This window comes from Asparagus officinalis, chromosome 7 (genome assembly GCF_001876935.1).
Source record: "Asparagus officinalis chromosome 7, Aspof.V1, whole genome shotgun sequence".
Lineage (NCBI taxonomy): Eukaryota > Viridiplantae > Streptophyta > Magnoliopsida > Asparagales > Asparagaceae > Asparagus > Asparagus officinalis.
The window spans coordinates 134,883,985-134,909,704 of record NC_033800.1 but is presented as its reverse complement, the minus strand read 5'-3'; the positions used below and the strand labels follow the sequence as shown (position 1 = coordinate 134,909,704).

Here is a 25,720-nt window from a genome sequence, read left to right as displayed (position 1 = left end):
TTGCTCGGAAGCACGACGATTGATAAGGAGATGACGACTTCATCAGATTTGGCTAGACTGTGGCATTGTTTGATGCTGGGTTATTTGATTGGTAATGCCGTGCATAGGTTATTGATGAGTGTTTTGACCTGTAGTTTGAAGTCATGTGAACCCATTGGTATGAGCGAGAAGACCGAGGTGGAGTTTGGCACTTCTATTCATCATTCGAGGGTTTTTCTGAGGGGTATTCATTCAGGCATTCGGGAGCCTTCCAAGGGAGCATTATTGAGAGGTAATAGGTATGTGGTCTCCGCAGTTGGTGATTGCTCTAGGCATTGGTGGGTTACAACCAAGTCTCGTTGGTGTGAAGTCCTAGAAGCCCGCAACAGATGGAGGAAGTGTGTTGGTAGAAAGATAACCCAACGTTCTGATTATGGTAGATCTTACATTTGTGCCGAGCTCACGGAAATAGGAGACACTTTATTGGTGTGGAAACTTTGAGGCGACAAGGCGAGATGGCAGATTTGGGCAGCTGTTCCTTTCTGGAGGAGGATCGGCGTTTGATGTCAAGCATTGGCATTAGTGTGCAGGCTACGACAAGTTTGGACCGTCTCATGTATAGGTTGCCGACTGCTGCATGTAGAGATATGGGATCTAGTGGAGCTGCTTTAGATTTTGGGTTGCGTCGGATGTTTGGCTACCCAGCACTTGGTCACATCGTGGATGTGAGATTTGATCCGATAGCACATTTGGGATTCAGAGGCGTGTTTGATTATCAGGTATTGGCTTCTGACTTTGTTCTGAGCAGGTATGTCACGTTTGACTCTCGGCAGGTGGAGAGTGGTGATCAGATCTTTGGGACATCGTAGCGGGAGGAGAGTGATGCCACTCCACATTGGGTGGAAACTCCAGATCACACTGCATTATTTGGGATTCCAGCTGATGTGACACAGATTGGGAATCATGTTGATTTGGATACAGATGATAGGTTGATTGATTTGAGTACAGCTGATAGATGTAGTCTGGATATGGCCATTGGTTCATCTGTGGAGATGTTTGGATTAGTTCAGTTTGAGGCCATTGGAGGTGCTATCAGCCGCAGACTTGATCGTGATGTTGGAGAAGGGTTGCGAACTCTTCTAGTGGATTGAGGCTTTTGGAGGCCATTTGGGTGAACTACGTTCGGCTTAATTCCTTGGGCAAGAGGATACGTAGGCAGTCTTTCAGATGCAGCCGGTTTGATCAGTTGATTCAGATAGGGAAGATCGCGTTTTAGCCCTAGTTTGGTTCCCTGACTTGTTGAGGGACTATTAGATGACTTGGTGTCGGCTCAGTTTTTGGTGGAAACATTTGCCGAGGTTGAGAATTGAAGAAATGCAGTAAACAACAAAGGATCAGCCAGAAAGTCTGACGGTCGACCGCCACGGTCGACCGCGAACGTGCACGAAGGACAGTAGGATTCGGAGCTGATGGCGGTCGACCGCGGATGACTGTAATTGATTTTTACTCTCGGGTTTGTGGTTCGGTCAACCACCGCGGTCGACCGCGAAACCTGAACCTGCGCGGTCGACCGCCGCGGTCGACCACAGTCTGTTTGGGCTGGGCCTTTTGGATTTTGACCCGTTTCGTTTCTGAGTTATATATAACTCAAAACCTGATTGTTTAGGGTAACTCAAGGACGATTTTGAGCAGTCTTGAAGAGAGAATTGTTGCATCCAATTGTGGGAGAGTTGTGAGAGATCAAGAGCTTTGTTTTAGGGTTTGATATGAGAGATTTGTAACTTTACTTGTATTCTCTGATTTCTAATAGTAAGAACTCCCTCCCTCTTGCCCCGTGAACGTAGGCAACTTGCCGAACCACGTAAATCTCTTGTGTTATTTGGTGATTGTGCTTGTTTATTTGGTTGTGATATCTCTTGTTCGGATTGTGTGATTCGACCGCTTCCGCGCCGCGCACAACAATGAGGAGGATCTCTGGAGATGAAGAGGAGATCTAAGCGAAATAGGATAAAGGCGGATAAGGGTTCAACGATTGAGATAGTCGAACAAAGGGATTAAGGCGTCAGGGCAAAATAGGATGAAGGAAGAGGAGGCTAAAATTTGAGCAAGATTGAAGGCGGAGGAACTTGAAAGGCGGAGCACAATAGTCAATAGTGTCGTTGATTAGGACTTGACTCACTTTCCCTTTCTGCTCTCTGAAGCCCAAATCCTTTATTTTAATTGTAATCGGGTCAAGTTGAGAGTTGAACGAGACTATATATTAGAGAGCCGATCCAAACTAATAAAACTAAGAGTGGTGTTAGGGGCACACCCCCAACCACACCCTCCACCACACCTCCTCTCCCTTTATAGTGCATTGGACCCCACATCAAATTTAAAAAAAAAAATGATGTGGGGCCCAATGCACTATAGAGTGAGAGGAGGTGTGGTTGAGATTGTGGTTGGGGGTGTGCCCCTAACATTTCTATAAAACTAAGGCGGGTTATTTGTTGAGGATTATCGATTCGGATTCAGATTTTTTTTTCCTAGATTTCAATTTATTAGGGTGTTACTCATTTTGGACTAGAATTTAGATTTAAATTTAAGGAGTTACTGGTTTAAAACTAGGATTCGGATTTGAATGTAAAGTCTTATTGTTATAGAACTAGTATTTGGATTTGAATTTAATGAGCTATTAGTTTAGGGCTAAGATTTGAATTTGAATTAAGTGTTACAATATTCGAATATTCGGACCGTATCCACAAGTTGGACATGATAATCATATCCAGAACCGTTTCCGCATGAAATATCAGAACCATATCCGAGTAGTTTTAAATTCTTGCTACCATATCCACATTCAAAACGGTTATGGTTACGGTCGGTCCAACTTGTGGTCGGTCCAGATATATCCGGATCATTTTGCACCACTAGCGGGGAAAAAGTGATGACCCCACAATACATCAAACTCTGTTCCTGCACCCCCTCCCACTCGCGGACGGTATCATTACTGACTCCTAATCCAAATCGTATTCCCTAATGCATTACACCTCAGCTCCCTTATATATCATCCCCCCCCCCCCCCCATGTTTTCAAGATGCTCTCCGACTCCGCAACATTCATATCTTCATTGGTTGTAGTGCCTCCGGCATGCTGCTCACACACTTGGTCGCTTTCATCGGAAGTGCCTTGAAGACATGGAACAGCGTCGAGCAATGCTACCACTAAGTGCCGATGCTGCGAAGCGCTGCGCTGCTTCTTCGGTCATCATTGATGTCATTGGCTAGTGCCACGTTGACGATGCTGCTCTGCCGCTGCTCCGGTTGTCACTGATGTCAAGAGCTGCAGAAGCTGCAGGAAGATTGGCTCCCGGTCGCCGCCGCTGAAAGACAATAATTCTGAAATTTTTGGCGTGAATTTGTATATGGAGGATTCAAAGGCCAAAGAGAGGCTTAGGGTGATGCCCCAATGCGCCCATAGGTTTCATATCGACTGTATCGATGCCTGGTTGCTGTCGCATCCCTCGTGTCCAACTTGTCGAGTCCAAGTCCTGGGGTAGGGGTTTTCGGAGTCGTAGTGTTGGCGTTAGCGAATAGTTAGAGTTCTGTATAGCCGTAGGAGCCTCTTCTATCTCAAACTTTCAAAGGAGTGAAGAAGAATTGAGTTTGTAGTACAAATTCTTTCCGAAAAACTGAATAATTTAATTTTGACTCTGATCCTTCTCAAAATAGTGTGGCAGCATCGATCTGCACGAATAACCCTTATTAGACTACTTATCGTAGTGGCACAGGAGTTTAATGATATATAGGTTAATAACGTTTGTTGTTGTTGTGTTTCTTTTTTTTCCTTTTTCTTTTTTTTTGCTGATATGGTGATCTTGTTAGATGTTAGTTAGGAGTTAAGACTAATTAAGGTTTAGATTGAGGTCACGCTTAGAGTTATGGCAAATATTGTTAACTATTAGGGTTAGGGTTATAATAATAGAATTTTAATCAATAATATTTGCTAAAACCCTTACCCTCAACTGCAACAAATACTCGGGCGCTGTTTGGCAAAGGGTTAAGGAGGATAAATTAAGATGAATGGTTGACATAGTTAGTCCATTTGTTAATGTGAATGGTTAAAAATTTTAATATGTTAGGTTAGTTTATGTTAATCCTTTTCGTCATCATTTGTGTTTGAGAACTAAAAGAATTATGATCATTTTTTTATAAACATAGAGGTTATCACTACATCCGTCTAAATAGGTGGATTTGTAAACCCCTAGTTTTGAGAAGTTAACTCATTTTAACCTCTCTAGAGGGGTTTGTAAACCATTCTACTATTTTTGTGTTTGGTAAATTATGAGGGGTTACCCAATTTACATCATGCGCAATTTTTATGTGTCTGGTAGGCTAAGAAGGGGTTAACTCTCTGTAACCCCTCACTTAACCCTTTGTCAAATAGAGCCTAAGCCAGAAAGAAAAAATTGACATTGTTTAGTATTGTTAAGACGAAATCATGGGTCTCTGATTGTATTCTAGTGTTTGGGAAGGGATTTTGGAAATATGGATTGCTGGTTACTGATGCATTCCTCTAGGTGTCCAATCTGTCGAGAACAAATATTAAAATAGGAATCTTCTAAGAAGTCGCATGTGAGCGGGCGGTTCTAAGAGGATCCCTATTCCTTAAAGATGTACTAATGAAGTGAAGTGAAAAGGAGTTGGGTTTTTGTTAAATTCTTTATGAAAAAGTTTAATGAAATAATTTAGATGATTCATGTTCTTTACAAACAACATGAGTTCACAGTTAAAAACATTTAATTTCAACCCCCAAAACTTATTTTGATCTGACAAAACCTTTTCGAATATACGGATATCTCTAAAACCTTCTTGAACTTTAATATCTTCTCCCGTTGGATCCTTACATGTAGTTGGCAAATAACTGAAATGTACTTGAGAAAAATAATCCTCAACTGGGGAAGGGGGATCGTAAATGTGAAATGATTAAATTGGCGATATATTTTTCTCTAAAGGGCATTTTAGTTATTCACCAATTATAGATCAGTGGATCCAATGAGAAAATTTTAAAGTTACAGAAATTTTGTGAGGTGCGCCCCAAAGTTCAGGAGGGTTTTGGGAGATTAATTTTTCTGTGGCGTTATGTGCAAACCCTTCCAGAGTTTGTGAAGTTAATCTTAGAAAGTATGTAGTGATTAGAAAGTGTGGTTTTTTTTCATTTGGAAAAGATATTTTGTTGATCTATACAGGATTGGCTAATTCTTTGTACCCTTCATTGCTCATGATACTGATCACACCAAGCTCAAATGGTATTCTTAATTTTTCTCAAGCAGGTTTAGATTGCACACGCAAACACACTACACTTTTAATTTTTTTTCCCTTCTAAACTTGATCCTTAAGATGTAAGCTTCATAATCTGAATAGATTAATTAGTTTACTTACGGTTAAATCATTTCTTTTCATAATTAATGATATGTAAGTTCGCTTGATTTATTTAAACATAATTAACATCCTAGACATAGAAAATAGAAAAACATATAAAAGACTAATTAAGATTTTATTTAATTCTAGATATAGCTTAACATATTTAGAGAGACATGCCACTTATTAAATGATGGAAAATTAATGTCAGTTTGAATCTGATAATTCATTATATCTAATAAATGTTTGAATGCATCTTAGAAATTAAGTGCTCTTGGATCCTCAAGCGGGCTCTATAGATCTATGATACTGATAGCTATACTAGTTGATTACTTGATCCTGTAAGTGCCAACCTACAATTTTACTAGGGATGCTAAATGTGTGGGTTTGGTTATTAAATGGGCGGGTCATAAATGGGCGGGTCATAAATGGGCGGACATATTTTGTCCATTTACCCATTTATGACACATTTAACATTTTCTTAAATGGACGGGTTTTAATAAACAAACTTCCCATTTACCTATTTAACTATAGTAGTTATGTATATAATATTTTGAAGTGTTTTTTATAAATTTTTAGGGGGCTTTTTGCAAACTATTGGGGGTTTATCGTAAACTTTTCAACCTTTTGAGGTTTTTTTTGTCTAAACTTTCTAGGAGTTTTTTTTTTGCCCAAACAGAATCATTCGAGAATTCGAAACTAGAAACATAATTCTTATTCAATAAATGAGTCAAAACAATTCTATTGGCAAATATACATATGATGTAATACATAAGATATTAGGCTCTGTGTAATATATAATTATCTACTTATAGGAATCCACAGCAATTTAATATCTTACTGAATTATTGCGTCCAACCCATGTTAATTATCTACAGTCAAATGTAACATGGTTTCTATTATTATCTATGCAAAAACTATAGTTAAAATCTTAACGATAATTTATTCAGAGGAAAACATTTTTATTAGAAAAAAATGTTCTCTCATTCCCAAGGCTAGGATCAAATAGAGGCAATAATGCTTGAGAAGAATTCAACTTAAAGCTTGAATATTATAGCGCCGCTTGAAGGCTTGGAGGAAAAGACATAAAGACCGAGATCATTCTTGTTGATGATACCCTTCTCAATCCAAGACTGGTAGAATGACTCCTGCAAAAGTTAAAAAGGATTTGAGTTGCACAAGTTTAAAGTGTTATGTTTTCTATGAGAGAACTCATGATTTTAATGAACAATGAGCTAGGGGGGTGGTCAGCTCAAATCAACGATATTATAGATGGTCTATGTGCAATTAACCCTAGAGAATATTATACGATTCTAGGATCAAATTACAAGCAGTCACAAATAACTGACCTTTAAATTGAGAATGAACTGAGGGATGATACTTTCTTTAACTAAAGCAACTGTACAACCACCCCATCCAGCACCCATAAGTCTCGCTCCAAGTGCTCCATTGTCTCGACAAACTTTCACAAGCTCTTCCAACTCCGAGCAACTAGAGAAAACACATACGAAAGAAACATAACAATTAGAGTTAAATATGAAAGATATAAAGGAATTAGGGATGAATTTGAAACAACTTATAGGAATTGGGGGATCCAATAGCAATTTCAATGACTTAATTTTAAAACAACTAGAAAATTTAAGGGACTACTTGCAAAATATGAAAGATTTAAAGGACTATATAACCAGAGAACTTACCTGCACTCATACAGAGCACTGCAGCTATAATGACTATCATTCACTAGATCACCGAGTCTCTTAAGAATGTCTTCATCACTGCAAATTTTGACACTTTAGAAACTACCGACCTTTTTGTTAAAATAAGAAGTGCAAATGTAATACCACTTAACTAGCATATGATCTCTCAAGCAAGTTTCAATACATCATTAAGTGACTATGTTTATGGTTTCATTTTGTTGATGGAACTTGCTTTTGCTAACACCATAGTTTAATGTTGAAATGAACTATAGTGAAAAGCAACTTACTCATTGGGAACTTGCTTTTGCTAACACCATAGTTTAATGTTGAAATGAACTATAGTGAAAAGCAACTTACTCATTGATCACAAAGAGATATTTTTAATGTTGAAATGAACTATAGTGAAAAGCAACTTACTCATTGATCACAAAGAGATATTTTTACTAATTCTGCTCTGATGAAGCACTTGATAATAATACTTCTGCTCTGATGAAATTAAATAAACAATCATATGTTCCTACTCAGATTTTAAATTCTGCAACTTAGAATGATTTACAATGGACTACTCCATAGATATATAGTTGAAACATTGATAGGCACAAATATGCATCAGCAGTCCCAAACACTTTGAACTCCAAACATTAGTGTCACAATATATCTTGCATCAATAAAAAATTATCTGATATGAGGGCTTGCCAATCAAGAAGAAGATCACTACATGAAGATGCAGCTGAATCAAGGGAAATGCTGCAAGAAGGAGAATGGAAATTACACACGTGATGGTCAGAGCATCCAAATAGTTTGCAAATCAACCAGAATTACATGAGTTAGAAGAGGGTGGATATTAGCAAACTTTGCAAATAGATCCAAATAACCTGTATGTACAATGTTGTCACTAAACAGTGAGAGATCATAGTACTAGTGGAAGAAATGGTAGTTTTCATGGCAAAGAGGATGACAATGGCACAGACTAACTGCAATAACTTCAAATTCACCTGACACCCAAGATCTCCAAGCCCCAAAATGCGCTCACCATCAGTAACCACAATAACCTGAATGCTCCTTTCACGCTAATTCTTCAACACCTCAAGAACCTTTCCCTTGCAAGATCAAGCAATCTTTCAATTTCAGTTACAAAAATCACCAAAATATAAAAGAAGCACAAGGAATTGCAATATACTTCTCCTTCAAACTGATATAAAGACATTGTGGCCGCCTAAAGATGCATTGCAACCATACTTCTGGCAAGCCTCCCCAAGTGCAGTTGTGTAAACAACATGAAGCAACTCTTCAACATTATCTATTAGAAGCTTGTAGAAAAGCCTTTCATTTCTCTCCTAAAAAATATTAACGAAAATGCATCGGCAAACTTTTTATGTCCAACTAAATATTGCAAAACAACATAATTATATAAGTCCAAACCTGAAGAGTCATCAATGCTACATATCGTTGAAGGGGCATCTGATACTGGCAAAGACTATTCATGAGCTTCTTTTCCTGGAAACATGAGTGATACACACGGGTGGCAAGAGTCCTCTCAAATAATAGGCATCTCTTTCTTTCTCAGTAAAGGTAAGCCCTTTGTTATTGTAGGCTGTCTAAAAATCACAATAGATAGATGATCCCCATCAAGCTTCAATAATGAACGTTACAATCAGATGACTTTCATGTTAACAAATGAAAGCTACAAGTGGAGGACTTTTCACATAGATCGAGAAGAGTTACGATTCAACGACACTTCCAACGAATGATGAAAACTCTATTCAGTGGTCTTCACAATCAACAATGAGAGTTACAATTTGACGACTTTCACACCCTACGATAGCTAAAGCGAGGATTACTAAACAATGGTCCTTGCAACGCTTCACAGAGAAGGTTACAAGTCAACTAACCCTTTTTAAACGCGGAACTCATCTTCGCGTCACAATTCTTGAAAGTAGGCGACCCCCGCGTTTCCAAACTGCAACAAGCAAAACGCGAGCGGCCCTCGTGTTTTTAACATTCAATCAACACCCAACTCCGCGTCTCAATTCTAAGACACGAAGTTAGGGTCCTGAATGCCAAATTGGGTGTTTGACTCATTCAAACATAAGTCAAACGGTTTCAGAACTGTTTTCCCACGATGTGAGGAAATTACGTCCACTCAGGAGTGGATTAAGGAGGCAGTTACAACCCCTTATCCTCCTATAAAACCTCAACAAACTCAATAGAGAAAGGGGTTCGGAGGTTCGTATNTTTTTTTTTTTGGGGGGGGGGGGAGGTTGAAGATTTTGAAATCAAAAGCGTATAAGGTTGGATTCTCTGAAGAGGAGGGGAGAATTCTTTGGAGATAGAAGATTTAAATCAGATTCATAAGATCAAATCTAAAAGGATCCTTCAGCAACATCAAATCTACTTGGCTATTAACCGAATTTTCGGTTCTAACAACTCTTTTCACGGAGTTCTAACTCGTTCTGAGTTCTCAAACTCATTAAGAGTTATTCCCTAAACTTACCACATAAGTTCACTGTTCCCACGAGATAAAGACGGTCGGATCGTCAATGGAGAGCGAATTCGACGCAATCATTCGAAGGAGGTACTCCATCGCTACCTAGAAGAACCCAGTTTTAAACAAATGGGAGAATCCAGATCAATTCTCCTCTCTTTTGTAATCAGAAAATTCAATTGTAATCGAGATCGAGAGAATACAAATTAAATTTTTCTTTCATTTCTTTTACTCCAAATTTTCCATCAAATAGTTATGGTGTGGAACCCTCAACAATGAGTAACCACTAAATGTAACGATATAAGCATGTCACTAATTAGATTTTGTCAAAACAATCTCACATACTAGTAACATTTAGATTCGAATTAGTTAATGATAATGGAAAATTTTATTACAGAGTCTCTGGGAAAGTAAGACTTTCAATTGTCCTAAAATAGCACTAAATCTGCTAGATTCGAGGAAATGTTCCATTTTTAGAGATCAGGTTCATCTGTATGTTTAAGTAATCTTTAGAATAAAACAAATACTTGGAAAATTAACTCCAATTATAAAATTGTAAGGTGTTAAGATGCATAAGGCAATAGAAAAACATTTTTTTAATTCAAAAATAAAAGGAAGAAACAGTCTTCCACGTTAATTCCAACTTTAAACAACCTGCAACTACAAATTAATCTAACAAAGAATTGACACTAAAAGTCACAGCTTTCCCCTTCTATATATACCAAGAATTTAAAAATCAAAATCGATAGGATCAAAGGAACCAAACCTAGCAAGATTATGCAGCAAGATGCAATTTTTTTAACTTTTATCATGTAATTTATCAAGAAAATATATTACAGAACAAATCAAAACAAATGAAAAACAGCATTAGGAACACAATACCTTAAGAGATCTGATTGCAACCAACGACAACCACAAAGATTGGGGGCGGAGGAGAGGAGATCGATTGGAGATGCAGGCTGAGGTAGAGGTTGAGATTGAGCAAAGATTGGGGCTAAAATCAAACAGAGATCGAGATCGAGAGGAGATCGATTGGAGATGCAAGCTAAGGTAGACGTTGAGATCGAGCAAAGATTGGGACTGAAATCGGAGGAGGAGGAGGCAATGGCGTCGGACGCTTTGGATTCAAGAGGTGGAGGAAGGAGGGATTAGAGTCGTGATCGATGTTGATGAGAGAAGAGAAAGAGAAGAGATGGTTTTAGAATTTTGGGTTTGGGAATACGGGCCGGAGGGGGTAAATGGGTGGGCTTTGGATAGGCCAGGTGTTGGGTGGGCTAGGTGGGTAAATGTGCATGGGCAAAAATTACCTTCCCTAGCCTACATTAACCCCTTATGATCTCTCATATACACGATAACACAATGTTGGTACTCTAAAGTTACTCACAAGAAAGGTGTTGCCGTAAAAAAACCCTTCACACGAATAATACTTTATTAATGACGCATATATTTGTCTTCTTGAGATCAAATTGAAGTGTATATTATAAAGATCAGAACACACAACACATCAAATTGTAGCAGTTTTGAGTTTTCTTTCTTTTAGAAACCCTAACATTGTTCATAAAAAATGTCATTTTGTGTATTTACTTGGATTAATTAACTAGAATGTTGAAAGACTGAAGAGTTGTTCTTAAACATTTATTGACTATGTTAAGACTATATATAATAAAATTATACTCTTTTTCTCTCATTCCTAACACATGCATTGGTGTTTATTCAACCATAATAACTAGTCTAGTGAAAAAAATTGTTGTAAAATTTGAGCAGTCACTTTTCAAGATGCTCTAAACTTTGAAAGAGGAGAGAAAGACTATAAATCAAAGAAGAGGACAATAACCCATGTTTTTTGTCCATTTTATTTCATCTAGCTAAGATGTAAATAATTAACTAGAACTCAAAATTCTCAATTTTCATGCGCTAATTATAACCTATGATCTTTGTCTATATTTATTTGTTTAAGCCTAATTGCAAATAATTAATCAGAATTCAAAGTTCTGAATTTTTATGAGCTATAACACACGATTTTTGTACATTCTTGTTTATTTAGACAAAAAAATTATTAAATGGTCTTCAAATTCTTTATTTTTATAAACTATAATCCATGATTTTTCTCTATTTTGTTCATTCCTGCCAAATTACAAATAATTAAGCAGAGTTCAAACTTCTCAATTTTCATGAGCTAGCCATCACCCTCGACTTTGTTCATTTTCATTCGTTTATGCTTAATCACAGATAAATAATCAAATTTCAAAATTCTTAATTTCTATGTGTTGTAATCCATTATTTTTAATCAATTTTCATTCCTTTGCACCAAATAACCAATAACTAACAGTAGTCCAAAATTCTTGATTTTCATTAGATATAACCGACAAATTTTATCCGTTTTCGATTGTTTCAGCCAAATCTTAAATCAACTAGTTGTTTCGAGTCTTTTGAATTACAATTAACACATATTATACTTCAAAAGAATTTACAAATGAAAGAAAAAAATTGTTTGAAGCTCTATGTGTTGATGAAGTGTTGATTTTATAGTCCATTGATGGTCCGACTAAGATGTTGAGTCTTCTATTGACTGGCAGTTACCAAAGCTCTTCTTGAAATGCCAAAGTCTTCTCTGCATTGTGAGAATCTAGCTACCAAAGTTATTATAATTCAAGGTTTTTAGCTGAATGCAAAGTGTAGATACCACATCTTAGGTACCCCAAAAATGAACAATCTCCTCTCATCTTATAGGCTGAGAGAGAGAGAGAGAGAGAGAGAGAGAGAGAGAGAGAGAGAGAGAGAGAGAGAGAGAATGAGAGAGAGAGAGAGAGAGAGAGAGAGAGAGAGATGCTGAGAGAGGGAGAGAGGGCTAGTAGCCATTAATTATGGTTTAAGTAGGCCATTAACTTAGGAGATAATTGAGAGAATCGTTTCCAAAAAATAGCTTTTGAAAAGTTCAACGACGCTGTTTGCCTATTATAGTCAAAGGTGAAGCTTGTTGAGCAACTTTGGGTGAGATTCGCTATGCAGCTTTGGGCGAAGTTTGGTCCAACGAACTTTGTCAAATCATGGACAATCCACATTCCTTGAGATGTGGATGATGTGGTCCACTTGATTTTTTTGAGGTGAAGTTTGTGTAATGCTTGGGTGAACTTCTCTATTGTTTGGGCAATTGACATGGGTTTGTGTTTGGGCCTACATTAAGTGTTTAGCCCATATGCATTCACTTTTTAGACTTTGAGCATATTTTCACCATCTACACCGATAGTCTAAGTTCTTAATTTTAATAAGCTATAACCCATGATTTTTATCCATTTTTGTTCATTTAGGCCTGATCACAAATTATTAATAGGAATTCTAAGTTCTTGATTTTTATGCGCTATAACTATGATTTTTGTATATTTTTGTTCATTTAGACCAAATCGAAAATAACTAACTGGAGTTTAAAATTCTCAATTTTCACGAGCTATACAATTTTATCCATTTTATTCATTTATGTCCAATAATAAATAATTAGTCGGAGTTTAAAAATTCTAATTTTTATGAGCTGTAAACCCACGATTTTTGTTCAGTTTTGTTCTTTCTGACCGAATCACAAATAGTTAATCGAAATTCAAAATTCTAAAGTTTCATGAGCTATAACCCATAATTTTTATCCTATTTCATTCACTTTGACCTAATCACAAATAATTAATTGGAGTTATAAATTCTTGATTTTCATAAGCTATAACATACAAATATTGTCCATTTTTTCGACCAAATCATAATTAATTAACCAAAGTACAAAATTCTTAATTTCTAAGAGTGGTAACCTAATAGATTTTTTCTATTTTCATTCATCTGGAGCAAGTCACAAATAGTAATTAATCGGAGTTCAAAATTTTCAATTTTCAAGAGCGATAACCATGATTTTTTCCCTTTTTCATTCGCTCTGTCAAAATCATAAATAATTAATCGAAGTTTATAATCCTCAATTTTGATGAGCTATCACACTCGATTTTTTATCAATTCTATTTGTTTGGGTCGAATCACAAATAACAAATCTGAGTACAAAATTCTTGATTTTTATCATCTAAAACATAAAAAACTTACAAAATTTTGCCCATTCTTATTTGTTTTGATAAAATCACAAATAATTAATATAAGATTAAAATTCTTAATTTTTATGAGCTATAACCAATTATTTTTATCCATATTTATTTAGTTAGTCCAAATCACAAATAATTAAGCTGAGTTTAAAATTCTCGATTTTCTTGAGCTATAACCTATGATTTCTATCCAGTATTGTTTGTTCTAGCCAAATCACAAATATTTAATCGGAGTTCAATATTCTTAATTTTCATAAGCTATAACCCATAATTTTTATATAGTTTTATTCATTTAGACCCAAATGTAAATAATTAACTAGAATTTAAAATTCTTAATTTTCATGGGCTATTATAACTCATGAATTTGGCCATTTTCCTTCATTTAAGCCAAATCACAAATAATTAATTTGAGTTTAAAACTCTTGATTTATATCAGCTATAACCCATGGTTTTTTAAATTTCATTTGTTTGCACCAAATCACAAATAATTAATCAGAATTGAAAATTCTTAATTTTTATGAGTTGTAACCCAAAAGGTTTGTCCATGTTTTGACCAAATTATAAATAATTAACTAGAGTTCAAAGTCTTCATCAGCTATAACCTATGATTTTTATCCATTTTAGTTCATTTAGGCTAATCACAATTTATTAATTAGAGTTTAAAATTCTCTATTTTAATGTGTTATATCCTAATATTTTCATTTTTTTACATTTGTACCAAATCACAAATAATTAACCGAGGCTCAAAATTTGTAATTTTATCAGCTATACGCTTTTATTTTTTTTATTTAGGTCTACTCATGTAAATAATTAATTAAATTTAAAATTCTTTAATTTCATGGGCTACAATCAATGATTTTTGTCCAGTTTTGTTCATTCCACCCAAATCACAAATAGTTAGCCATAGTTCAAAATTCTAAATTTTCATGATCTATACTCATAATTTTTTCCATTTTTATTCATTTAGGCCAAATCACAAATAATTAACGGAGTTGCAAATTATTGATTTGACAAGCTATAACCAAATATTTATTTTCTATTTTAATTATCACAAACAACCTGTAAAAATAATTAACCAAAGACAAAAATTCATGATTTTCATGAGCTCTAACTTCTGATTTTGATGACCTATAACCCATACTTTTGGCAAATTTCATTCATTTAGGTCAAATCACAACTAATTAGCTTAAGTTTAAAATTCTCGGTTTTTATGAGTTACAACCCACGATTTTTGTCTATTTTTTGCTACTAGGGCCCAATGACAAATAATTAATCAGAGATCAAAATTATCGGTTTTCAAGAAAAATATCCCACATTTTCCATTTTCATTCGTTTGGATCAAATGACAAATAATTAACTATAGTTCAAAATTCTTGATTTTCATGAGCCATAACCCATGATTTTTGTTTTTTTTCATTTGTTTAGCCCCTATCACTAGAAATTACATGGAGTCCAAATTTCATTATTTTTATGAGCTATAACTCATAATTTTTATCAATTTTCTATCATTTGGACCAAATCACAAATAACTAACTGAACTACAACATTCTTTACTTCCATGAAATAACCAACTACAGATCAATTTCTTTTTTATTTGTTTTGGCCAAATAACAAATAATTAACCACAGATCAAAATTGTTATTTTCATCATCACTTTTGTCCATTTTTGTTCATTAAGACCTAATCAGAAATAATTAATCAAAGTTTAAAATTCTTGATTTTCATGAGTTATTACCATAATTTTTATCTTTTTTTGTTCATATTGACTAAATAATAAATAATTAGCCCGAGCTTAAAATTCTAAATTTTCATGAGCTACATAAGCCATGATTTTTATACATTTTTGTTTGTTTAGGCCCAACCACCAGTAATTAATCAGAGTTTATAATTCTTGATTTTCACGAGATATAGCGCATGATTTTTGCCCTTTTTTTGTTCATTTGGACCAAATCATAAATAATCAACCCTAAGTTCAATATTCATGATTTTCAAAGGCTATAACCAATAATTTTTTGTCCATTTTCATACATTTCATACAAATCACTAATAATTAATAGAAGTTCAAATTTTAAGATTTTTATGAGCTAGCCCATGTTTATCCCTTTTTGCCAAATCACAAATAAATAATCAGTTACAAAAGTCTCAATTTTAAATAGCTATAACCCATTATTTTTGTTATTTTACATTCTTTTGGACAAATTATAAATAATTAATTGGAGTTTAAAATTCTTAACTTTTATGAGCTTTAGCCCATAATTTTTATCAATTTTTATTCATTTAGGCTAAATCACTACTAATAACTCGAGTTGAAATTTTTTAATTTCTTGAGATATAACCCATGATTTTGACACCTTTTTTCCATTTAGACCCAATCACAAATAGTTAAATGAGGTCAAAATTCTTAATTTTTATGAGTTATAACCTATGTTTTGTCTATTTTCATTTGTCTAGGCATTCACAACTAATTAATCGGAGTTCAAAATGCTTAAATTTCTTGAACCATAAATCATAATTTTTATTTATTATTGTTTATTTTAACTAAATTGCAAATAATTCATTAAAGCTCAAAATTCTCGATTTTATGAGCTATAATCCATAATTTTTGTGCATTTTTAATTGTTTCGGCCAAATCACAAATACTTAACCTAAATTTAAAATCCTTAATTTTTATGAGGTATAGCCCAATTTTTGTATATTTTCAATTGATCAGGCCAAATAACAAATAATTAAAATGAGTGCCAAATTATTGATATTCATGAACTATAATACATGATATTTGTTAATTTTTGCATGTTTAGGCCAAATAATAAATAATTAATTGGAGTTCAAAAACTCGATTTTTCATGAGCTATAACCCACAATTTTTTGTCCATTTTCAATCTTTAGACCAAATCGCAAGTAATTAACAGGAGTTCAAAATTCTAGATTTTCTTGAGCTATAACCTATGATTTTGTCCATTTTTATTTATTTAGACCAACTCCCAAACAATTATCCAAAGTTCAAAATTATTAATTTTCATGAACTATAATCCAAAATTTATTCATATTTATTTGTTTGGATCAAATCACAAATAACTAATAGAAGTTCAAAATTATCAATTCTTATGAACTACAACCCATAAATTTTGTCCATTTTATTTATTTGGAACAAATAAAAAATAATTAATCAAAAGACAAAGTCATGATTTTCATAAGTTATAACTCATGATTTTTGTCTATTTTTGTTAATTTAGATCAAATCACAGATAATTAACCAGAGTTGAAAATTGTTAATTTTTATGAGGTATAACTCGCAATTTTTTCTTCACTTTTGTTCATTCTGAGTCAAATCACAAATAATTTATCAAAGTTTATTTTCATGAGGAATAACCCACAATTATTTTCCTTTTTTGTTAGTTTAGAATAAATAACAAATAATTAATCAAAGTTCAAAATTTTTTCTAAAAGCTATAACCCACAGTTTTTGTCTATATTTGTTCATTCCATCCAAATCACAAAATATTAATCAGAGTATAAATTCTGGATTTTCATAAGCTATAACTCATAGTTTTTTTCATTTTTGTTCGTTTAAACCAAATCATAAATAATCAACTGGAGTTTGAAATCCCTAATTTTCAAGAGTTGTAACCTTTGATTTTCGGCCAAATCGTGAATTATTAATCCGGTTTAAATTTTTTTGATTTTTATGAGCTATAACCCTTGATGTTTTCCATTTTCATTCATTTAGACTAAATCATAAATAATTATTTGGAGTCTAAAATTCACGATTTAATGAGCTATGACCCACAAGTTTTGTTCAATTTTGTTTGTTATAGCCTACTCACAAATAATTAACCGAGTTCAAAATTCTCAATTTCCATGAGCTAGTTATAATTGTTTGCTTATGCTCAATCACAAATAATTAATTGAAGTTTAAAATTTTTAATTTTCTTGTGACTATAACCCATGATTTTATCCATTTTTATTTTTTTGATCAAATAAAAAATAATTAAATAGAGCTCAATTTCTTCATGAGTTGTTGCCCATAATTTTTATCCATTCTTGTTTATTTATACAAAATCAAAAGAATTAACTAGAATGTAAAATTCTCTATTTTTATGAGCTATATAACCCAATATTTTTGTCCATTTTTATTCATTTAGGCAAAACTATAAATAGTTAACCCTTGTTCAAAATTCTTGATTTTTATAAGCTATATAATCCACAATTTTATCTATTTTTTCCGTTTAGACCAAATCATAAAATATTGACAAGAATATAAAATTATCTATTATTATGAGCTATAACCCATGATTTTTATTCATTTTTATTAATTTTGGCCAAATTGCAAATAACTAAATTTTGATAAACTATAACCCATTATTTTTGTACATTTTTGTTCGATTAGGCTAAATCACAAATAATTAATCTGTGTTCAGTATTTTCAATTTTTATGAGGTATAACCATGATTTTTGTCTATTTTCATTCAATTGGACCAAATGACAAATAATTAACCGGAGTTCAAAGTTCTCAATTTCATGAGCTATAATAACCCATGATTTTTGTCTATTTTTATTCATTTAGGTCAAATCGAAGATAATTAACCCAAGTTTAAATTTCTCAATTTTCATGAGGTATAACCCATGGTTTTTTTATTTTTTTATTCTAGCCAAATAATAAATAATTAATCTTAGTTCCAACTTCTTGATTTTTAATGAGCTATAATCCATGATTTTTGTACATTTTCACTCGATTGGGCCAAATCATAAATAATTAATCAGAGTTAAATATTCTTCATTTTCATGAGTTATAAACCTTGATTTTTATCCATTTTTGTTCATTTATGCTTACTTGGAAAAAATTAATCAGAGTTCAAAATTAAGCGGAGCTCAAAATTCTCAACTTTTCTCGAGCTTATACACACAATGTTTATTGATTTTAATTCTTTTGGACCACATCGCAAATAATTAGCTAGAGATCAAATTTTCTAATTTTCATGAGATATAACTCATGATATTTATCTATTTTCATTCATTTAGTCCCAATCACAAATAATTACTTAGAGTTCAAAATTCTCGACTTTCATGAGCTATAACCCATAATTTAGCCTATGTTTATTAGTTTGGACGAAATCACAAATAGTTAATTAGAGTACAAAATTCTTGATTATTGTAAGGTATAACCCATGATATTTATCCATTTTTGTTTGTTCAAGCTAAATTGCAAATAATTAGTTGGAGTTCAAAATTCTCAATTTTCATGAGTTATAGCCCGCAAACTTTATCCATGTTTGTTCTTTTAGGCCGAATCACAAATACTTGCTTGGAGTTCAAAATTCTCGAGTTTCATGAGCAATAACCTATGACTTTTGTAAATTCTTGTTTGTTTAGGCCAAGTTAGAAATAATTAATCGAAACTCAAAGTTCTAAATTTTTATAAGCTATAACACATAACTTTTATTCATTTTTATTTTTATTTTTGGTTCAAATCATAAATAATTAATAAGAGTTTAAATTTTTTTATTTTCATCAACTATAACACATGAATTTTATCTGTTTTCAATCATTTTGACCAATGCCTAAATAATTAAAATAAATTGAAAATTCTTGATTTTGATAAGCTATAACTCACAATTTTTGTCCAGTTTTGTTTGTTTGGACCAAATAAAAAAAGCTGACTGGAGTTTAAAATTCTTGATTTTTATGAGCTATAAACCTTGATTTTTGCCCATTTTTATTCATTTCAGCCAAATTGTAAATAATTAATCATAATTTTAAATTATAAATTTCATGAGCTATAACCCATGATTTTTTGTACATTTTTGTTCAATTAGACCATATCAAATATTTTCCCTAATCTCTTAATTTCAATTAATTTTAATAACGTATGAATACAATTTTTAAATTTAAATTAATTATATAAATCTAATACTCAATTAAAAATAAAGTAACATATAAGTAGAAGAGTGACAAGAGAGATAATATGTGTGACGCCCCTGGGTTCACACAAGGCTGCAGTCCGAGGTGAAACCAGAGATGTCAAACCTGCCATGCACCACACCGTGCAATAACATGTTTCACCATCACAATTACTATCTCTCTAGTGGAATCAAAAACAGGTGTAGTACAAAGCAAGTAAAATATTATACAACAATTGCTTAATGGAGTGATAGGACTCAAATAAACACATCTCATCAATCAAAAATAAGCTGAAGTACACAGTCAAAGTCTGAAATGAATAATAAAGATCTGGAGAGCTCAACATGTCTCAAAGTACATAATGTTTAATACAAGAAATAAGGCAAACAACCTTTATAACTCTAGAACATAAACCTCTCAAGTCTAAAATGTCTCAAGTGGAGTACAAAAATAAATACATCTAAAAAGAGGATAGTAGACACTAGTAAGGGTCGTCCTCAACCTGCGACTCTCCGGGCTCCTGGCTCGTTATCTGAAAGGGGGAGGGACAACGAGCGTCAAAGTGTTAGCGAGCAACATCACAACCAACCCCAAGGGATAGGGCTCGTTGCATAAGAAAATATAGTTAATACACAATAATATAAATCATTTATCCTAACAACAATGGGTTTTGGTACTTAGGAAAATACAACACGAGCATAGGTACGTCGAGCGAAATAATCCAAACAAGGAAACCCTCATGTATATACCTTGTATCTCAAATTATAAATCCCTAAATACTAAACCCGAGATCTAATACAAGAAACAATAAAGGAAACGAATACAAAGTCCAACACGAGGACTAAACAGAAATGCATGTCCAATACGAGGACTGGGTGAGATGAATGTCCAACACGAGGACTAAGTAAAGTGGATGTCCAACACGAGGACTAAATGAAAAGAATGTCCAACACGAGGACTAATCAGTAATGCATGTCCAACACGAGGACTGGGTAAGACGAATGTCCAACACGAGGACTAAATGAATGAAAATATAACCACTACAATTTAATACCCGATAAACAAGGCAACTTCTCATATTCAAGAATGATAAATAGTGCCCTCGAACATATGAACACAGTCTATATATATATATACACAGCAGGTGATTTAACAGAAACACAAATAAGACAAGAAAGACTTCGATGAGTCGACTCGTGCTCAGTTATGAGTCAACTCATGTCTCATGGGTCGACTCATGATCTGTTACGAGTCGACTCAGCAGAAAACATATGATAACAGGAAATGACTTTGTGAGTCGACTCATGGTTAGTTATGAGTCGACTCATGACTTATGGGTCGATTCGTATACTGACGAGTCGAATCAGTAGAAGTAAAAAGGCAACACAACTAGACTTCGTGAGTCGACTCATGACAGTCATGGGTCGACTCAACCTGATGAGTCGACTCGTGATGAGTCGTGAGTCGACTTACGGGCTGAAATCTGCATATGTCACAACTGAAACTCGTCCATCTCGATCCATACTTCCACTATACTGATCTACGCCTCCTTAACTATCAATTCTAAACTATGAGGCAGTGAAAGAATTCATACATAGCATGAGAAATGATTACTTGCATGTTAAACCTAACATTTAATCCCTAAACATGAAAAAGAGCATTTAATCAAAATAAAACTCATATTTCATTTCTTTAAATAAATTCCCAGATCTGGGTTTTCATCAAAATTTGTTGGTGGGAGTTTAAAAAAATCTAAAACATACGATTTTTAGCATTTACACTAATAAGAACATCGTTTTATTTTTGAAATTATGTCTTAGGCTCAATAAAACTCATGAAAAATGTTTATAAATTCATAAAAGCATGGGAGAGAGATTGGGCGAGATGTTACTCGCCTCAGATGTGATGAAGAACGATTCCCTTCGCTTAAATCCAAAAGAAACTGCTGAAAAAAACCCTTTGAAACGTCCCAAAATCACCAAGAACACCTAGGGTTTGAGAGAGGAGAGAGGGGGACTAGGGTTTCTGGGGAGAACTGATGAAAAATGAAGTGTTTTCGGGTAGAGGAGCATATATATAAACAGTTAAAACCCGACCCGAAACCCAAACAAACCCGACCCAGAAAAACCAGAAAACCCTCGATGAGTCGACTCATGTTCAGTCGTGAGTCGACTCATGACTCATGGGTCGACTCATAAGATTATGAGTCGACTCAGCAGAGGCTTATGACAAAGGGAGACGATATCATGAGTCGACTCATGACAGTTATGGGTCGACTCATGAGCTGAAAACTGAGTTCTTCGATTCTGATGCTTATGATTTGCAAATTTACAAACTCAACCTCATAACTAATGCATATATACATTCTCATAAGCTCAAAAATGCTAGATTTCATGCACAACCATGCCATGAAGATATTTTTCACATATTGAATATTGCGTTTCACTAATATCCACATGTATGAATTATCAAAATCAATGGGGTCTTACATTCTTCCCCCCTTAAAAGAATTTCGTCCTCGAAATTTAGGAAATCATATCTAACTCTTAAAGATACTTGAAAAGCATGACAAGGGTCTAATCCAACCCGCACACATACACATTTCGCAATACTAAACACTAGTTAAGCATATAGCGATATTCATACTTAACGATCTAAAATGATAATGTCCTTACCTAACCTCTAATCTAACAGAACTAGTACGTTGGGCGAAAAATCCAAACAAGGAACCCCCCATGTATATACCATGTGTTCCGAAAGATTAAGAATTAAGTGAAAATACCCTCATTCTAGTGTTAAATATAAGTATCAATATATATATATATATATATATAAGTAAGAATTCTCATCATAAATAAATTTAATAAATTTACCTGCTCAAACAAGTGTGGGTAGTAGCGTCGCATGTCCTCCTCGCGCTCCCAAGAAGCTTCCTCAACTCCACTTCGGTTCCATTGAACTTTCACCAATGGAATCACCTTGTTCATGAGTTTCTTGTCTTCCTTATCAAGTATAGACACCGGGATCTCAATAGTAGTCAAATCATCTCGAAGCTCAATCTCCGGTGCATCCAACACTCGCTGATGTTCCTCATCATGCAAGTGCTTTTTGAGCATAGAAACATGGAATACATTGTGTATACTAGACATAGAAGCTGGAAGATCTAGTCTGTATGACACAGCTCCAATGCGCTCCAAAATCCAGAATGGTCCAATATATCTCGGTGCAAGCTTTCCTCATCTCCCGAATCGCTGCACGCCTTTCATAGGCGATACCTTTAGCATAACCAAATCCCCAATCTGAAACTCTTAACATATTGGTGATCTGCAGGGTCTCCCGTACAGTGCCTCATACGGAGCCATATCGATCGTCGCTTGATAATTGTTGTTATAAGCGAACTCTATCAGCGGGATATGATCCTCCCAGCTGCCTTGGAAATCAATGACACATGCTCGCAACATGTCCTCCAACACTTGGTTCACCCTCTCCGTCTGACCAACTGTCTGTGGGTGGAAGACACTGCTATAAGATAGCCTGCTGCCAAATGAGTCCTGGAAACTCCTCCAAAAGTGTGAAGTGAAAACTGATCCTCGATCCGACACGATCGTATCTGGAACTCCATGGAGTCGAACTATCTCCCGAATGAAGATCCTCGCATACGCCTCAGCTGTATAAGTAGTTCTTACTGGGATAAAATGTGCTGACTTCGTCAACCGGTCCACAATGACCCAAATTGAATCATTCCCCTTCTTCGACTTGGGCAACCCTACAATAATGTCCATAGAAATGTCTGCCCACTTCCATTCTGGGATAGGTAATGGCTGAAGTGTGCCTGCTGGTCTCTGGTGCTCCGCCTTTACCTGATGGCAGGTAAAACACTTTGCCACATACTCTGAAATCTCCCTACGCATACCACTCCACCAAAAGTGCCTCTTCAGGTCCTTATACATCTTAATGGTCCCTGGATGTACTGTGTATCGAGTACGGTGTGCCTCATCAAACAACTCCCTCTTCAGCTCTGCACTGGCTGGCATAACCAATCTACCCTTCATCCGTAGACCTCCATCTGCTCCAATGGTCCAATCGGCCTTAGGCTCTTTGGAAATCTCCTCCTTACGGATTTGAATCCAAGAATCCTCCAACTGAGCTCTAACAACTCTGCCGCTCCAAGTTGGTTACACTGATATAGCTCCCAAAAATACACTAGTGCCACCAAACTCAGGTCTAAAATCAAAATGGCTAAGAGTGAGAAGGTCTCGGTGCAATGAGCACCTCAAAGCCGCAATCTGATGTCGACGCTTCCTACTCAAAGCATCTGCTACGACGTTCGCCTTCCCCGGGTGATACTGAATCGCAAACTCGTAGTCCTTGATAAACTCAATCCACCTCCGCTGCCTCTGGTTGAGTTCCTTCTGAGAGAAAAAATATTTTAGACTCTGGTGGTCTGTGAACAGCTCGAACTACACACCATACAAGTAGTGCCTCCATGACTTCAGTGCAAATACCACTGCTACTAGCTCCAAGTCATGAGTGGGATAGTTCTGCTCATGCACTCTCAACTGCCGTGAGATATAAGCTACTACTCTCTGAGTCTGCATAAGGACACCTCCTAATTCTGCCAATGATGCATCTGTGTAGACGACGAATATCCTGGATAAACTTCCAATAATAGCCGGCCAAACCCGAAAAGCTACGAATCCCTGTCTCCGTCGTTGGCGGCTCCCAATCAAGAACTGCTACAACCTTAGCCGGATCCACTGCTATGCCTTCTCTGCTGGTGACATGGCCTAGAAATCTAACTTCTGAAAACCAAAATTCATACTTGCTGAACTTGGCATATAACTGACGCTCCTGTAGAGTCTTCAAAGATAACCATAGATGCCGCTCGTGATCTGCCTCCGATCTCGAATAAATATGAATATCATCAATAAAACTATCACGAACTGAGCCATGAAGGGACGGATAACCCGGTTCATAAAATACGCGAATACAACGGGTGCCTTGGTCAACCCAAATGGTGTGACCAGAAAATCAAAAGATCCATATCGCGTGAGGAAAGCGGTCTTGGGGATATCCATCTCCCGAATCCACAACTGATGATAACCAGAACGAAGATCAATCTTCGAGAAGAACTGCTCTCCCTGCAACTGGTCGAACAAGTCATCAATCCTAGGTAGTGGATACCTATTCCGGATAGTGACCTTATTCAACTCCCGATAATCTATACACAATCTCATACTGTCGTCCTTCTTCTTCACGAAGAGGACCGGCGCGCCCCACGGAGAAGACTCCGATGAATAAAACCCTGAGCTAACAACTCATCCAACTGGGTCTGAACTCTCTCATCTCAGCTGGTGTCATACGATAGGGTGCATGGGATATCGGGGCTATGCCCGGCTGCAACTCAATACAAAACTCAACCTCTCTCACAGGAGGTAACCCAGGTATGTCCTGAAAGACATCCTGATAATCCGAGACAACTCGAGTCTCTAACAAATCAGAACTCTGATCCCGCAGCATCACCTCATCGATGAACGCCAGAAATGACTCCGCAAAGCGATATGGGACAATCTGCCCCTGGGGAGCCTCCACCTAAAGGGATGGAAAACCAATAATGGAATGTCTAGAGGCTGAGCTACGATTTGGAGTCTAGTCATAAAAGCGTACGAAGTGAAAGAACACGAAACTCCCGAATCGAAACGAATACGGGCGGGAAAAGGATTTATATGAGACGTACTCTCCACAACTGATCTGCTTGCTCCATTATTATGCGGAACTACTGCATATGCTCTGCCGGTGGATGAAGACTGCTCTGCCGCTGGTGCTGGAGAATATGGGACAATCTGTCCCTGGGGAACCTCCTGAACTGCTAGAACCTGCCCCTTAGTCTTCTGCTGCTGCTGATTCGGACCATTTCCCTTCTGAGTTCTTGTTGGTGCACTGCGGCACTCTAATGCCTTATGTCCGACCTTACGACAGTTAGAACAAGTTCCCCGGAACTTGCGCTGTTGCTGCTGCTATTCTTTCTGATCCTGTTGGGATCCCTTCTTATGAGGGTCCTGCTGCTGCTGAGGTCCAGACCAAGGTCTCTTATTCTTACCCTTATCTTCGGGGTGCCCTTCCTTGTTCTTTTGAAACTTAGGCGTCCCATTTTCTTGAGAAATGGCGATTTCAGCTTCTGATGGTGGTGGTGCAATA

The 25,720-nt window shown here is 35.5% G+C and overlaps 1 protein-coding gene and 1 pseudogene across 1 annotated transcript; both read right to left on the bottom strand.

Moving 5' to 3' along the window:
* LOC109847816 (galactokinase-like) lies at nucleotides 6,413-7,261 on the bottom strand. Its single transcript, XM_020417055.1, has 4 exons — nucleotides 7,257-7,261; nucleotides 7,073-7,165; nucleotides 6,725-6,866; nucleotides 6,413-6,523 (listed from the first exon to the last, which is right to left on the bottom strand). Exons 1-4 carry the CDS (start codon nucleotides 7,259-7,261, stop codon nucleotides 6,413-6,415), a joined length of 351 nt encoding a protein of 116 aa, XP_020272644.1.
* LOC109847815 lies at nucleotides 7,310-25,286 on the bottom strand (annotated as a pseudogene).

Bases quoted from the DNA above. Each gene is read 5' to 3' on its own strand.
- LOC109847816 (XM_020417055.1), bottom strand. The intron at 6,867-7,072 runs GTAAGTTCTCTG...TGTTTTCTCTAG, and splicing joins AGTGCTCTGTATGAGTGCAG to TTGCTCGGAGTTGGAAGAGC. The intron at 6,524-6,724 runs GTCAGTTATTTG...TAACTTTTGCAG, and splicing joins AGTTCATTCTCAATTTAAAG to GAGTCATTCTACCAGTCTTG.